The following is an 18087-nucleotide window of genomic DNA, read 5'->3' on the forward strand; positions in this document are numbered from 1 at the left end:
CTGTGTGCACTTGCAAATCTATGTCGGCAACAAGTATAAATGCTGCATTCACTGGAAAAGGTATCCACAAACGTTTAGACATGTATTGCATATGCAACGGTAAATCAATAAAAGGACACAGTCATTCTGTACTGTATTTTAGTACATCCAATCCTGAGCCACATAATCTTAATTTATAATACAGTGATCTATGTTTTATGTACTCTGCTGCTCCACAGTCATGTTTTATGCATTCCAGTCAATATTTTCCCATGACTATCATTTACCAAACTTCAAAGAGTTCAAAAGCAATCGTTCTTTTTTACACCTTGGCAAGTGCGCATTAAGAAACAAAAAAAGTGCGGATCATTTTTCTTGGTAGGAGTGAGAGGCTGGGGTTTTGGCAGCGAGTGCAGAGCGTTAACATTTGTACCCGTGTGCTTTCTTCTTCAGCACGCACATGTTTAAACATTAGCCGGGAGTGCAGCGCAGCGCAGGCTGGGTAAATACAGGCGGCTGGCTTTTCCTCTCCGCGGCCTAAAGCCGCTCTGAGCGGGCCTCCGATAAGGAGCTCACAGCATTAGCTCTGCGCTGAGACCAATTACTACAGCACAACAACTGCTCACTTTGTTGTCCGCCTGCACGCCGCCCGCGGCCCTGGACTTCAGTGTCTGGATCTTCTCGAACACCAGGTTGACCTTCCTCTTGGTGGTGTCGTCGCTGTCGTTGCTTCTGCAAGAAACACAGGTTTTAGTATAAAAGCAATTTAAACACCTTTTTTTTTTATACATTGTATCAGGGGTCGGCAATAGGCAACACGTGGGCAGATGTGGCCCGCAAGCATGAACCATCTGGCCCGTGAGGTTGTTTGAACTATAATGAATGATAATGAACAAAAAATAAATAAAATGCTTTTCTGGCAAACTTTTGTTCCTCTGTCTCTCTGTTGCACTTGGCGTGACTTTAGTTTCTACCCATTCTCGTTTTCTGCCCATTCTTGGGATCCCTCTCTCATTATAAGGGCGTTTTTACCGGCCGTGTCCCAATTCACTAGCTGGGGCAGCGGTAGTGTATTGGTGATCAAACTGATCAACTGATCTCCTTGTTTATACACCTATTATCCATTTGATCAGCTGCCCTAATCACATAGTAGTAAAACACTTTTTAGTTGTATAATAATTACAGTAGACTGTAGTCTTGTATCTGTTTCTCTGTATACTTTATTATTCTCCTCCTTTCACCCTGTTCTTCAATACTCAGAACTCCACCAGCACAGATCAGCTATTATTATTATTATTCTTATTATTATTATTCTTATTATTATTTGGGTGGAGGATCATTATTCTCAGCACTGCAGTGATTAGCACTGAGTAGCATGATGGTGGTGTATGAGGTGTTAAGTGTGTTGAGCTGGTACAGTGAGTGGATCAGATACAGCAGTGCTGCTGGAGTTTTTAAACACTGTGTTTAATCTCTCACTGTCCTCCACTCTATTACACACTCCTACCTACAGCTGAAACACCCTGTAGATAAAGTAAAGTCAGAGACAGAAGATCTGAATCTGTTGCTGCACAGTTTACAGTGTTGGTCATCCTTTAGTTCTTCATCAGTGCCCACAGAACACGCTCCCCACACTGCCCACAGGGTATTTCTGGTTGGTGGACTATTCTCAGTCCAGCGACAACACTGACGTGTTTAAAAACTCCAGCAGCACTGCTGTATCTGATCCACTCATACCAGCTAATCAGTGCTAATCACTGCAGTGCTGAGAATAATGATCCATCACCCAAATAATAATAATAATAATAATAATAATAATAATACCTGATCTGTGGTGGTTTTCTCTCCTGTGGGGTTCTGAGTATTATAGAACAGAGTGAAATGCAGATAAACAGATACAGGAGTACAGTATTAGTCACAATATTCTGTCTGGACTAAGCAATCTACTGATATTCCAACTCACAACCTTACACAGTTCTTAAAGAACATGTTTCAAACACTAGTCTTTATGCCAAAGACCAGAACACATTTAGAGGTCTTGTGGATTTCCTTGAATGGTCATCTTGTGTGTTGTAGTCATAAGCGGGACCTACTCAGGTGGTACTAATGTTATGGCTAGTTGGAGTATATATATACATAAATAACACATTTTGGATATAGTATGTATGCCTAACATCTAAAAAAGTTAGAAAAACATGCTCACGTGTGTGTGAGAGTGAAGTGGATTAGAGTTTAATCCTTGACATTTCTGGGAAAAAAATCAGTCTGGCTCTTAGCCTGAGCTGAGAGGGAAGCGGGCTCAGCTTTGATCAGTCACCCCCTGACCTGCCACCCCTAATTACTCCGCCTACTGGCGGCCAAGCACATGCCTGAGAATGTGTCTTCACAGGACCCATCGTTACGTCGGCCCTGCACTTCAGAACAGCAGTACAAGACATTATATTACAGATTAATGCACGGGACATATCATGACACTGGTTTTGCACTGACAAGTCAGAGCCGTAATGCTTCAGAAGAGCAGCACACAACATAATATTACAGTCTAATGCACTGTACATATCTCTACACAGGTTCTGCACTGCCAGATCAGAGCCGTAACGCTTTGGAGCAGCAGTGCAGGACATTATATTACAGTCTAATGCACTGAATGTATCATTACACTCGTCCTGCATGGTTCAGTCAGAGCCGTAACGCTTCAGAACAGCAGTACAGGAATTATATTCCAATACATGCACTGGACCTTAAAGCAGGTCCTGCATGGTTAAGTCAGAGCCGTAACACTTTGGAGCAGCAGTGCAGGACATTATATTACAGTCTAATGCACTGAATGTATCATTACACTCGTCCTGCATGGTTCAGTCAGAGCCGTAACGCTTCAGAACAGCAGTACAGGACGTTATATTACAGTACATGCACTGGACGTACCGTTACGCTGGTCCAACATATTACAGTCATATATATTACAGTCATGCAGGAAACGCAGGCTGCGCGTCTGCATTCCATTTGCCCTACTGTACAACAACAGAAACCTGCAGCACAGAACCTGCTTATACACCCCCCCCCCCCCCCCCCCAACCACACACACTTCTTTGTGACAATAAAACTGAACAGTTTCATGTCGTCATCTCACAGGTACTCCACTGATGAAGAATAGTCTGAATAGAAAACTGTTTACTCATTGGTTGAGTTGCATCTCTAAAACTGCTCAGACAGGTATGGCTCGTGACAGCCGAGGCCCAATGTTACCTCCTACTATACAATAAACAGAACTAATTAAACCATGTACCTCTTTGCAGCAGAATAAATAAAACTTGTTTAAAGTGTTTCTAGAATGCTCAATGTACAAATAATTTACTTTAGTTATTTTTTTGGAGAATTTCATCATTTGGAACTGATTCCTGATGCATATTTGAAAACATGTTGTAAACAGCTACTGCCTGATTCACCAAACGTGGACAAAAACAACAAAACTACAATGTTTTGCATATATTATTCCACATTTCTTCAGATTTGTAACAGAAGTCAAGGATCCAGATTGTCATGACTCCATATATCCAGGATTAAAGTAAAATAAATGATACTGGACAGATATAATCTGTCTCTAGTAGATATATAATGGGAAATGAGAACAGTGTGAATTTATCTTTTGCTAAAACAGCTAAAAGTTGCACCCTGATGTGATAATTATGGGTGGGTGATATAGCACGATATTTCTGGGTAAAATATCGTTCACGATATTCAAAAATATTGGCAATATTATCGCGTACGATGCGATATGGCACACCCCTAGTGCATGCCTATATACGTCGTGAGGTGCTATCTTGTGAGGGAGGCTGATTCACTTGTAAGGCGACATAAATTATGAGACAGTGTCACATGTTACCAGGAATACATCATAGAAGGCATTACAACCAGCAGATGTAAGTTTTGATCACAACTGCAGTGTATTCTGTATTATATTTACCTGCATCTGTTCTAATGGGATCTAATGTGAGTTTTTACAGTATAAATTCTCTTATTGTGGAGAGAGAATATTATAAATAATGTGATCAGGTCTGTAAAACAGTGCTGTATACGCTGTCAGTAGTGTGTATTGATCTCAGGTTGGCTGGAGTCTCCCTGAAGCTCAGTGTAGAGCTGTAGAGTGAGGGCAGAGGGTCTAATGAAGCAGCAGTTAGCGGAGTGCACGGTTACCGGAGTGCGGTGCCGAGCGCGGCAGGGCTACGGGACTCCTCTGCAGGTCTTTGAAGTGGAGCAGTGATCGCCGGGATTAGAGCGGAACAGCAGGAAACAGCAGCGGCTCTGAGGAACTCTAGCCCTCGTTAATCAGAGCAGAGCAGACCTCCTGACTCCAGCCTGTGGGAGGAGCTGAACCGACCCCAGACCGACTCGCACAATACATCGCTTCAGCATCGCAGCGCGGACATGAGCAACAGTCACAGCACAATATCCTCTCTTTCTGACAGATCCACCCAGTATCTTTTATTTTCCCATTTTCAATAGTGATTATTAATATCTAAATGTTGATTTGGGGTGAAATCTGTTAATATGTTTTGTAATAGGAATGCAAAAGAAAATGAAAACATTTGTCTGAAGCCTAAAATGTGTTTTTCAAAGAAAAAGCACTTAACATTTTTATCTTCCAGCAGATATACCAACAAAGCACTATATGACTTCAAGAATGTCATGGTTTGGCAGAAATGATTATTTTCTGTTTTTTCTGGGGTTGTTTTTTTTAGGGTGATACATATGTTGTAAGTATGTTGTAAATATTTAATGCAAAACAACAAATTGTGCCAATGTCACTTATATTATTCAGCCCTACTTAACAGCCCCACACACACCACATGCGCCATACACACACACACACACACACACATATGTATGCAAACACGCACATAATCACACACACACACATACATACACATACATACACAAACTCACGCATGTTTTAGGGAGGAGAGATGATACTTCTGGACAGCTCTGTACACTGTGTAATTCATTCTGTCTTACAACAGAAATACTCTAAAATTAACTGGAATAAATTTTCATTCTACATTGATTTCTATGCAAAGTTAGAAATAGTTTTAAAAATTTATGAAAAGTTAAGTCTCTCGTAAGGTCTCTATTTTGGAGACACTTGATTTTTACAGGATAGTATTCCATTCTACACAAAGTCTGAGTTATCTATATAACAATAAACTTAAAAAAAAAAACATTTGTTATGTTGTACTGGTATATTCGTGATATTATAAAAAAAAAACAGATTTTGTGTAATCACCATAAATAACATTATCGCAAAAAATACCCTAAAATACCATGATCTTATTTTATTGCCCATCTCTCCTACCAACAGTGTGAAAGAAATGCTTTATATCTTCGTATGGTTGAAACTGTAGTATCTATCCTAATACAGAGCAGTATCTCAAGGGGTAAAAGCATGCAGACGACAATGGAAGAGTAATATTACATCTTATATATATTTATTATTATAAATATTTACATATTATATAAATATTGTACACTAATATGACTCAGGTTACTCAGTGTTACACAGTTCTGGAGAGAGGAACTGTGATGCTCCACCAAAGATGCATAGTGCAATAACAGCGTTCCGACCCGGAGTGGGACTAACAGAGATGCTATTCTCCTCCTAATTACAGTCAGTTATCCCTGGGGAACATGTGATTGTTGTACAGTACTAGTCAAAAGTTTGGATGTACCCCTTGTCATTTAATATTTTTTTTCCTATATTGTAGATTATTCTAAAGAATAAACTGTGAAGGAAAACATATGAAGTTATAAAGTAAACAAAAAAAGTGTTAAATAAGCCAGAATAAGTTTTATGTTTTATACTTAGGTTCTTAAATGTATCTCTTTTTTATTTAATACTGATTTTGCAAACTCTTGGCTGATTCTCTCAGCTGGATTCATGAGGCAGAACCTGGAATGGTTCTCTTAAAAGAGTTCTGGAGGTTCTGAGCTCTTATTAACTGTTTTTCCTTCACTCTGAGCTCAAACTCATCCCAATCCTGGGTTGGGTTTTTTATATGGGGTGAAAGTTAAACACTTTTTTTGTCTACTACCTAACTGCATGTGTTCCTTCATAGTTTTTAAGCCTATAATATTAATCTACAATGTAATAATAATACCAATAAAAAGCAAAAATATTAAGAAGAATGTGTGTCTAAAGGTTTAACTGGTATTGTATTATCTATCTGCTGTATTTCAGCGGTGAGGCTGGACCACAGTTTAGTCTCACTGACCTGCTGATGGCCTTAAGGGAAAGATGTGTCACCCCCGCCAGAATACCTCCTGCCCGTTCCGTACTGATTCACACTGTGTGTGTGTTCATGTGTGTGTGTGTGTGTGTGTGTGTTCGTGTGTGTGTGTGTGTGTGTGTGTGTGTGTGTAGGAGCATTAATTAAACAGCTGAGTCTACTCAGTGTGGTTTTGGGAAGTCTGAATGCATGCACTGTTATCACTGTGAGCTGGACTATGATAAAACCCGTTTGGGAGATTTAATAGGAAAATTACATTTTGATGTAATGACGCATCCACAGCACTTACAAGATCTTATAAAGCAACTGAAGGAGCAGAAATCTTTAAACCAGAGAACAATACACGGCTCTGAACTGGGGCTGCCTGTCTAAACATTACTCAGAGGTTATGTTTTTACTAAGACAGAGAATGTGAATCTGCAGGAAGAACAAATCTCTCTTTAGTCCACTGATTTCATGTTTGGAGCACAGAAAAGAAAAGGACGGTTTTCTGAGAACTCACCCATCTTTGAGATAATTGAATAAGATCTGCTTGGCGGTCTCGTCGTGTGTTTGTTGGGAAAGTTCTTGCTGACCTTTGAGAAGATCAGGTGTTGTCTGTTCCAGGAAAAAGCATAAAAACATAAAACATCAGAACAGGTCTGAAAGTTTCCAGCAGATTTTCCTCCCAAAGAAAAAACAGTGAACTTGTCCAAACCTTAAAAAAAAACTACAGATTTAAAACTCCTGTTATGTTTATTTCAGCTTTTTTAGTTTTGTGATATCTATCAAAAATGTGTGGCTCTTTATAGCTGATTATATGTAGACTCAATATAATGTAAAATACAGTATACTACTATCTCATGTTGGGAAAGAACTTTTATTTACTGTTTTTGTTCTGCAGGTCTCAATGACTTGAGCTCATTTTGAACTTATTTTTGAGTAAAAAGAGCATACTTGTTTTAATATTCTGATAAAATGATAACACTTTACATATTATAAGAAGCAAAACGTACAGTACTTGCAAGTGTAATAAACATTAAGTAATGTCTTCACTTATTATTAATTGACACTAGTTAAGACATTATTAAACATGATTAACTGAGACATTAGTAGGCCACAGTAAATATGTTGTTATTGGCGCTATACTGCCTCTATATATATATATATATATATATATATATAGAGGCAGTATAGCACCAATAATATATATAATATATATATATATATATATATATATATATATATATAATATAATATATATATATATATATATATATATATATATAAAAGACATAACTGCGATAAACAATATTTTCTTTTTACCATTTTAACGCATATATCTTAATATGAAAACACATTTTTAATGCGCAACAAGAAGAAATACACTACATTACATAGGAAGTGAATTATAAAAATGGTTTAATGTTCTACATTAAACAAAACATAAATAAAAAAACGTATTTGAACAAAATCATCACACCTCATTCCTGTAATATGCTCTGTTACATACTGGTAATGGTCAAATTAAGAACTGAACAAAAATTATAGAGGTCATGTCCATATATTGTATGATGAATCAAAATTGTAATTATTGTGACAGGCCTAGTCAAACAAATGAGTAATTATGTTTATTTTTAATTAATATTATTATTAATTATTAATAGTAATAATTAATAATGTCTGAACTAGTGCTAATTAATAAACAGCTGAGACAATTAGAGCTTGGTTTCGAAATTCGATACCAAAAAGGCACTGACCGAAATGTCTCTGTACCGCGTACCAAAAGATTCTAAAACCATACAATACTTGTAATTAGTGGCACAAAATAAACAATTTTGTTAAAGTCATACAGCCAGTATAATCTTACTGTAAAGAAGAGACATAGGTCTAAAATTACACCTGAACTAAACCTTATGAAATGTCCAACAAATGAGAAGACATATCAGAAAAGAAGAAAACTGACCTTTCTTACCTCGCCATCAATCTCTGAACTGGTCTTCTTGTTGCCGTTAGGAACCTGTCTGGACAGGGATGCTGTAGCCACACTGGTCAGAGTCCTTGTACTTGGTGTTATCTTCTCTGCTTCAGTTATCTTGCTCTCCAGAGGCAGAATGGAGGGTCGGGAAGGTGGCTTCTTATATCCCATAATAGAAGCTGTAGCATTGGAGACGGTTCCCTGTGGAGAGCCGGGAGCGCTGCTAACCAGCGACACATCTCTGAAGGCTGTTCTGCGTCCAAAAGTAGACGGTGGGGAAAGGGGGGACTTCTGTAGAAGCTGTGAAGGCCTAAGCAGATGCTCAGTGGACCTTCCTTTGTTTCGGCTCACTTCGTCCAGGTACTCTGCATCACCCTGGAGACCAAAGGGCAAGGCACTGTCCACGCTGCGGGAACGCTTGCGGTCCTCCGGATTAATTCGGTTTCTTCTGCCAGTTCGTCCTCTCCTCTGCTGGCCTTCTTTGCCGTTGAATTTATTAATGAGTGCATCTACGCCTGGAATAGAGTCAGTATCAATATCACGGCCGGTTCCTGGCAGGAAGGGGATGTAGCGGCGGTTCTCATGGCGGTTTATGGTGTCTGCGTACAGTGCCTCCAGCTGCTCCTCCTTGGTTGGCGTAGTTGAGGACATGGAAGAATGGCGGGAGCGTGATGACTGAAGCACAGGACCGCTGGAGTCAGTCCGCCGCAAAGGAAGGACGTCGGGTTGTCTACGACTTCGTTCCAGGCTGGAGTTTGCGCTGCTTGCTGTGCTTGGGGTCTTACAAGGTGGCTTTTCATTGGCAACACTGGTGGCAGAAGATGCTTGTGGAACTGGAAGGCGTTGCTGTGGCTGTGATGGGGACGGAGGCTTGACTTGAGTTTGGGATTGAGTCTTGGAGATCTGGGGTTGAGCATGGCCTTGAGGTTTGGAAACAGCCTGAGGTTGTGTTAGCACTTGGGTTTTAGATGGACCTGTTTGAGGTTGGACCTTGGATGGATATGTTTGAGACAATGCTTGTGGTTGGGGCTGTTGCCTTGCATCCTGTGCTGGTGGATCTATGGCTTTTTTTGGTTGTTCCAGGCTGGAAAATCTTGCATTTGTAACGTCTGTAGATTTCTCCTTGGGTAAAGACCCCGGATATAGGTTTCTGGTCTCAGTAGCAGAGAGAGGTTGGGGTGGGACACTTTGGAAATTATCAAGGGTGTTATTTTCTGGGTCATAAGGCTTGAGGAGCTCTGGATGCTTCTGAAAGTTTAGCAGAGGTGTCTTCTTCAACTGAGCCTCTCTGGGATCAGAGACCCCATTGTGAGGGCCGACTTTTTGCTTTTGATTTTGGGCTCTGTATTCTGCAAATGGGTTACTGGACATGTTTTCCCTGGCTCCTCTGAAGTCATAGTCCTGGTAGTTGTCAATAAAGGACCCTTCAGAGTCAATGAACCCATTATTGTTGGGGGCAGCATAAGGGTTGTTCCCTCTGTCCTGATTATTAAGCACCACATAGGGATGTCCATCAATGCCTTGGACTCTGATGCTCAGTCCATAGCTGCTGTTTTGGCCTCTTGTACGAGAAGGCTGGGTGTAGCTCTGCTGTAGTCCAGTGTTTGAAAGGCCACTGACTTTGTAGGACTCCATTGGGAATGCCGGGCAAATGGGCCAAATCCCAAATCCCTCACTCTGGAAAAGGCTCACCTCTGAAAAAACAAAGCCATAATCTCATTATTGGTCCAAAATTGGATGCCCTCAGATTCAAATGACTCTTGTAAATGTTTTGAAATTCTAACTGGGACTAATGAGACTTTAAAGTCCGGTGACCTTTGATTAGGTCATGGAGTTTATTTGTGTTCAACAATGAATGAAGTGTGTGTGTGTGTGTGTGTGTATGTGTGTGTGTGTAGTCTGTATTAAATCCCAAATACAGCCCACAGGGAAGCCACTGCTATTGACAACACAAAGCAAACAGAAAGGCACATACAGAAAACAGTCATTCCTTAAGCTGTGTGTTATTAACTTAACATCGTTATCATCACACAGCAAACATGGCTAAAGCAAAAATACCTGTAGTAGTGACTTCAAACCTGCCAGCCATGATTCATACAAAGCACCAGGCAAACAAGTGCATTTACATCATGGATCATATGGGTACAGCAAACAGGTACAGGCACGGGCACGAGCAGTTAAATAACTGGTGTTTTAGCTCAGACGCAGACGCTATAATCTCCAACACATTCTTAACTCTGTGGTGACCAATGCAAATGGAGGCTTGAGCATAAGCTATAGGCTGGGCCTCTGAGAAAATAAATCCCAGCTAGGAAAGCAAACAGTTCTAGAGTCCAGAGCCTGGGGTCAGGAAGATAAGAAGGTGAGGGCCAGGAGGAGCTTGGGGTTGGGAACTCAAGTCCATGAAACACGAGAAAATATCATACCAAGACGGACACAGCTGTCACAACATTAATATCCACTAGCCTGTTTTCACTTAGTCCACCATCGAACAGCAGAGCTGTGCAGAAAGCTGTGAGCTGTGGCCTCAAGGTCATTTCTTCCATGTCGATCAAGACTGAAGTAGGCTACAGTCTTGTTCACCTACATATCATTCATTCAGGTATCCGGTTGCACATCTGCGGCTCAAAAAGGATACTTTAATTCATGTGGTTGCTTTTGACATTGAGCAATGACCCCCTGAGTTCTACAAACACAAAGCAGTATACATATCAGCTCTCTCCAGCCATCAAAAGAACTTTATCAGCTTCCTGTGGACTCGGCTGATAACACAAACAAATAAACACACTATTCTCATGGTTCTTCTCAATCACACACGACAGAAGGCTCAGGTTGGTCTGGGCTGAATGAAGGTTTTATGACGGACATGACACTATGGCCACAACAGATCCATTCACCAACAAAAACACATCACTGCTGCTTTCAGGAGCCTTCAGGGGCCGCATATTAGCGCAGTATTGTGATGTTGTTATCGTGGGAAATGTAGTGTGATGATATCGCATGGTGAGATGCCCTGTTATGCATACCCCTAATGCCTATAGTTAAGGCTGGACGATATGGCAAAAGTTCATATCACAATAGATTTCTTAATTGCTGATAATACGATATAATTTGAATAAAGATATCAAAAGCGTAAAATCGCAAAAGCCACATAATAGTGTCTTGTAGAGCTGGGCGATATGGCCCAAAAAAGATCTTCCATTAAAAAAAAAAAAAAAAAAAAAAAAAAAGATTTTCGATTTAAATCGTTTTTTTTCCCTACTAAAATCTCCTAAAAGTCGCTAGAAGTCTAATTTGCATAATACATGTTTTTGAAGCTGTAAAGGATTAACATTGTGAGAGAGAAAAAAGTGATTAAAAAACACTCTAAATATGTTAGAAGATACAAATAAACTTCAACAAATGAACAACTTCTGATGCTTTTTCTGTTGCACGGGAGGGAGGGAGAGAGGGGCGGAGCTGCGCGCGGGGAGCGTCGGTGGTGAAAATTAAAACTAATTTTAAAAATAATGAGGGGTGTAAGCGAGCAAGCAAGTCTTCCTGGTTTCCAATCGATACACAAAGGAGCCGAAGCAGCTCGAACGCTCCAGCCTTCATAAAAGAGGAGAAACGGGAACAATGAGGGCGAGTTAAATAGCGACATGTCCCCTTATGCAGGGGAAAAAGCAGCACGCTGGAGAAAAAAAGAGAGGAGGCCACACAATAGTTTCTTTCAGCCTCGGTATCACATGTATCCAGCAAACAGGGACATGGGGGTGTTAATGTAGCTCCTTTTCCTTTCATTGTATCCTCTGGAAGTGCCTAAGTTCTGGCCTCTGACAGAGAGGAAGGCCACACGGTCTGTGCCAGCTAACATATCCTCCTCACCCTCCGCCCACAGCCAGCCGCCCATCACTGACTTTCTCACATGCTTCTCTGGTGGGTGGGTCGGCAGGAAAGTCACTGCCAAAGTCTAGGACCCCTTTTTACGGCTATTAGTGGGTTTTAAGTATCAGGATTAGGTATCCAGTAGGTATCTAGAGTATCTGGATAAGGCCAAAACAAATAGAAATACCTGTGTAAACACAACTTATTCAGTCAAAACAAATCCACTGACTTAAACCACTTTAGAAGATGATCTGAGACTCAACTGTTCCATGTGTTATAGCAGTGTAAACACATCCATATCTAAAAGACACATTCAGCAATTAAACTCCTCCCAGTACAAGTGAAACTCCTGCCAGTACAACCAAAACACCAGCAATAATGAACACGTAACGAGTGAATTTTTCAATTGCATATTACATCCTAAACAGCAATTGGATTGTAATCTGACTACTCAGAGATGCATTTGTGTACCGAGAGTAAATATGCATGTGATAAAAAATCTGATCAGGATACAATTAAGATACTAATAACATGAAGTGACCAGGTATAAACAGGGTCTTAGAATACATCTTGCAGAGACAATGTTCACGTGGCGTCAGTAAACAATGTGACAGAACTGCAGAGAAAATGAACAATGTGCACACGCAAACAGGGCGAACGCCATGACCCGAACGCACTGCACGATTGACCCGAAGGCACTTGTGATTGGCCGACAGCATAGGCGACAGGCAAATTAAACTGCAAAAACTAACCTCTGCATTTAGTATGCAGAGGTTTTAACTGATGCATCAAATACAACATCATCAAAGAATGAAAACCTCAGAACTCCCATTGTAATTTATAGACCAATTAAAGTACTACCTGCAAAGTTAACGCTAAAGACATTTTTATTTAATGAAGAGTATCATGCTGTTTTTGCACAAAGAACGAAACATTTGCATCTAAAATATCACCAAATAATCTTTTGTTTTATATGTTTTGTCAAATATTTTATTGTTAAGATTGTTAAGATTACTAATAATAACCTTATTTTTAGAAAATAAAATGTGTATATATGACTTATTATTCCACCACATTCCATCTTTAAATAATGCGCTGTTGCTTTAAATGACTTCACAAAGAGTAAGTGACATCAGTTTAGCCTTTAAAGTAGCCAAGAACACAAAAGAAACATTCTGATATCCTTCTGTTAATTTGTTGGTTTTTCATGTTAAACAAGGTCGGTCAAGCTCAACCCAACTCCACAGCAGAGAGCAACTACACAAACCCCAAACTGCAGAATTACACTTTTAAAAAATTCCCAATAAAGTTACAAAACATGTTTTCTGTGTTCATATGTTCCATTAAAGATCATATGATTCATTTGCGGTACATTAATTAATAATATTAATGTTTTTTTTAATTATAAATAAAATAATAATTACATTAATAATGTCTTTTTTTAATATAATTTTATTTCTATTTTTTCCCATTTTCTCCCCAATTTACACAGCCAATAATGCAGCATTGTAGAGCAGCCAGCGCGCTCGAAGGAAAGAGCAGCGACTCGGTTCTGATACATCAGCTCACAGACGCTCTGTGCTGTGGACATCACCCTAGGAGTGATGTGGGGAGAGAGCGCCATCTTCCCACCCGGAGGGAGCAGAGCCAATTGTGCTCCCTCTGAGCGCCGGCAGCTTGATGGCAAAGCTGCATGAGCGGGGGTTCAAACCTGCGACCTCCTGCTCATAGTGGCAGCGCTATTAATAATGTCTTTAATATGTAAATAGAAATAATATTGGATATCAGTGTTGGCCCAGAATCCCCACATCAGTGAATCCCTAAAAATATTAGAACAATCAAATATAATATATATCAAATATATTACTGTTTTGTTTTTTAAATAAAGCTTATCTATATTGTATCTATATCACACACTCCCTGTTTTGACTCTCGTCTGTCCTGCTCACGGTTCTCACATGGCAGGATGAGGATGATGCCACAGCCAGGCTTTGATCGTCCAATGGAAGACTGAGGTTCTGAAGGAGGGGTGAGAGTAACCGGCCCGTGCCCGTGAGAGGTGTGCCTTCATCACACCAGATAATACTGAATCCTGAAGACAGAGGATGCAGGAGCAGAACAACAGAGCACACTCATTTAACGCTGGACTGGGCCTACAACTCATATTCATATGAAAAGAGCTCCGGCCGCCCAAAGAATGCTCATTAGACTCTGAATGAACTTTCAGCTGGTGTGAAACTGAAGGTCAGAACGGCCTTAACGACAGAGACCAACAACACTGAGCAGGACTGCTGCTTCACACAGCCTGCCTTTACTACTGCACACGCTAACTGATACACACTGCTAAAAAACTGATACACACTAATACACAGTGATGCACACTGACACAAACTGCTACACACTGCTAAAAACTGACACACACACTGCTAAAACCTGATACACACTAATACACACTGCTAAAAACTGATTCACATTATAAAACCCAAACACTATGGTTAATCCTAATCCACTGCAGTAACAGATAGAGCTGAGTTAACTTAATCAGTCAGAACGACTCTGGAGAAAAGTGAAAACTCCTGTTTTTAATATTGCAATAAATTTTGCAGACTGAAAAGTGATGTGATCTCATTTTTTTCCAATATTGTGAAACTGAAACATTCACAGGCTTTACTGGATCACCAGGCTACCCCACAGCCTACATTCAGGTACATACATTCTTTATATACCTGAGAAAAATCGATTTAGACACTAACTAGAATCTTTAAAAACTTCTACCAACCAGAAACCAAGAGAATCTCTCCCCAATATTTCTCAATATTGTTGTAAAGTCCTCCCACCCTGTTCCAGTGGACCCGCCCTCCTCCAAAGATTCAAACCAACCAAACCCTCAGCACTCCTCCTCACTTATCTGGTCCTGATCTCTTTGATGAGCTGGATCAGGTTTGTTAGGTTTGAGCTGAAACTAAACCAGGGCAGAAACATCTGAACATCTATATACATAACCCTGTGCACTATGGGAAAACATGTAATATACTGCCTCCTGATTGGCCTGGGTTCCACCACATTGAAATTTAACAATTCCCATTTTAAACAGAAAATAAACAACCAAACTGTCTACAAACTTTCTACTTTATAAGCTCAACAGAGATCTGGCAACCCACCAATTTCAACTACTCTAAATATTCAAACCTCAAGATTGTGGTCAATTCTAACCTACAGCAACAGCAGAGAGGTTAAATTAGTCAGAAAAACTATAATAAAAGTAGAAGTCTAATGGCCTTAAGGTCACAGAGCAAGGCTAACACACTGTCTGTATCAAAATCCACTGTTTGGATGTGGAAAAAAAGATAAGTGTTTTAAGAAGCAAATACAGCCATACCTTTTTCAACTCTGGGTTAATTACTAAAAAAACAAAGGTGTAGCTCTGGCAACCCATCTATTTCAAGTAACTTACTCTAAATATTGAAACAGATTAATCTTAATCCACTGCAATAATTAGAATACGCATAAAGACTCCTTAATGGGTTCATCTACAGTTTTGAACCCTAAAAGAAGAACCTCTAAAAGTTCTAACATATAATAGTAAGTTAAATAAGCAGCCATATTCTCAATTTTACCCAACTTTGTAAACTTCAACAGACCTACGTTACAGATGAGTAAAAACACCACAGGTGCAGCTCTGGCAACCCACCAGTTTGAAACACTGTAAATATTCCTCACATAAAAAGTGATAATGACTAAATTAATCTTATAATAACACAGTTTATGCAGTTATCATTGTATCAGGGCGGGTGTGTGTATATAGTGTGTGTGTGAGAGAGAGGGTTGAGTAGAGGCTCCTGACTCGCCTGTTGCTGCTGAGAGCTGAAGTTCTCACGCTCCGCTGGAACTCCTCTCAGCAGCTCCGGAGCAGCGCGGGGACTCACCGTGCCGGTGTGGGTGTGAGCTGGCGGGTCAGGTCCTGGTTCAGGTCCTGGGTTTGGGGTTTAGAGGTAAACTGAAGTCCATGCTCCACTGCAGCTCCTCTCTCTCTCTCCGCTCGGCCTGTTTTCACCACAACTTCGACTTTAACCAAAGGGCGAAACACTTCAGAGGCCCCGCCCCTATGAACACATGTCCCGCCCACACCACCAGAAGACGCGCCTCTAGTTCGTTTTTAACCCCGCCTATAATATATATATATATATATATATATATATATATATATATATATATTTACCTTTTTAAAAATAGTTTTATTAACTTTTATCTATATAAAATCACATTTTTGGATTATTTTTATGTTAACAGTTGCCAATATGTATATATAACGGAACATATTGTTTAACAGCAAGCAAAAGGTAATAATAAAACGTAGATAACACATTATTTTTATTTTAGATTATAAAGATATAGAAAATGCAAATAAAAAACCTTCAATTTTCATTATTAGAGGAAAAAAAAATAAAATAAAATAAATATCTGTTGTTATTTTTACTGTATGTTTTACATTTTATAACTTTTAAAATATGTTGTCCACCAAGCGTAAATGTGAAAGTAATTTATGTGTGTAAGTAAAAAAACACTGTGATTTTAAAATAAACTGATCATTTCTAGAGACATTTTTAGAGGAATGTCTGGGTCAAAAATTTTGCAAATTGAAATGTTTATTATAGTATTATTTATTATTATTTTGACGGTACACTGCTTGGCCAAAAAAAAAGTCACTCTAATATTATAATAGAATTTTTAGAGTCTGACTGCTGCACAAAGCCTTCTCCAGCACATCCCAAGGATTCTCAATGAGGTTAAGGTCTAGAAAATGATGATCTCATGCTCCCTGAATCACTCTTTTACAATTCCAGCCCAATGAATCCTGATATTGTTATCTTGGAATATGCTTGTAACATCAGGGAAGAAAAAATCCATTGATGGAATAACCTGGTCTATATTCAGTATATTCAGATAGTCAGCTGACCTCATTCTTTCAGCACATACTGTTGCTGAACCTAAACCTGCAGACCAACTGCAGCATCAACCAACCCCACATCATTTACTTACTTACATCCAGATGGAGACTTTTTTGGGCCAGGCAGTGTATTTTACATTTATTCACATTTACTCTACTTTTCCTCCAAGTGTAAATATGAGCATGAATTCATCCTCAACTCCTCAACTTATCACACAACACAAAAAGTTTTGAATAAAGCGCCATCATTCCAGGGAACACAGTTCCACCTCTCCACAGCTCAATACCGGGGGCTTTATACCCTTCTATAGCCCACGCCTGGCATAAGGCATGGCGCCATAGGAAATAAATATTCAAGGGATCTATTGCATGGTTTAGTCCTGTTTAAGACCAGTGTGAGATTTAATTTAAACAAATTGCTTCTGAAATTCAGTGGAACAATCCTCTAATTTATTTAATCCAAATAATCTTTTACATGTGGCTTCATTATTTTTTAGACTAAGCTTTCTACTTTAAATTTATATAAAAGTTTAAATTAAAGTTTTAAATCTCCTCATTTCTCATTCAGTTCTTTTCTATATCTCAGAAACACTTCAGCAGTTTATCAGAGAAACAATACTGCTTTATTTCTCTTTCGACAAAGATAAGAAAAGTCATTATTTTAATATTTTGGTAACGCAGGATCATGTTAATCTGTTTTAGAGAGTCATATCCTTTAGGCAATACTGCTCTACAATCATTAGACAAGCTGTGTGAGTGCATTTGCACATCAGCAAATAGAGTAGCTGGATGCCTTCATTAGAAAGAAAAAAAGATTCATTTGTATTATTATCACATTTAAAATGTTATGTTTATTTATTTACATTTCTCACCAAATGTAAACACTGTGATTAAATGAATTTAGCCTTTTTTTCTTTAAAAAGTTTTATAAGAACAGAATATGTTCAAAGTCTGAGTCAAAGTAGCAAAATATATGAATACATTATTATTATTATTGTTATTATTGTGATATTTATTACAGTTTTTTTTATTGTTGCGTATTATACTTTACAGTG

The 18087-nt window shown here is 39.2% G+C and overlaps 1 protein-coding gene across 4 annotated transcripts in view; it reads right to left on the reverse strand.

The window, feature by feature from the left end:
* The window catches only part of cgnl1 (cingulin-like 1), an 81690-nt gene extending 65527 nt beyond the window's left edge, over positions 1–16163 (reverse strand). The window contains exons 1-4 of one of the 4 annotated variants that reach the window (XM_049471065.1): positions 16011–16163; positions 8206–9911; positions 6763–6857; positions 606–711 (exon numbers count right to left, since the gene is read on the reverse strand). In XM_049471065.1, coding sequence (XP_049327022.1) covers positions 606–711; positions 6763–6857; positions 8206–9852 — 1848 coding nt within the window. In that variant the 5' untranslated portion in view covers positions 9853–9911; positions 16011–16163. Of the gene's footprint in view, positions 1–605; positions 712–6762; positions 6858–8205; positions 9912–15932 lie in introns of all 4 variants that reach the window. The other 3 variants (XM_049471066.1, XM_049471067.1, XM_049471064.1) reach the window with 3 other exon arrangements.
* Between the last annotated feature and the right edge of the window lie 1924 nt (positions 16164–18087).

Source organism: Astyanax mexicanus, chromosome 23, assembly GCF_023375975.1.
Source record: "Astyanax mexicanus isolate ESR-SI-001 chromosome 23, AstMex3_surface, whole genome shotgun sequence".
In the NCBI taxonomy this organism is placed as follows: domain Eukaryota; kingdom Metazoa; phylum Chordata; class Actinopteri; order Characiformes; family Acestrorhamphidae; genus Astyanax; species Astyanax mexicanus.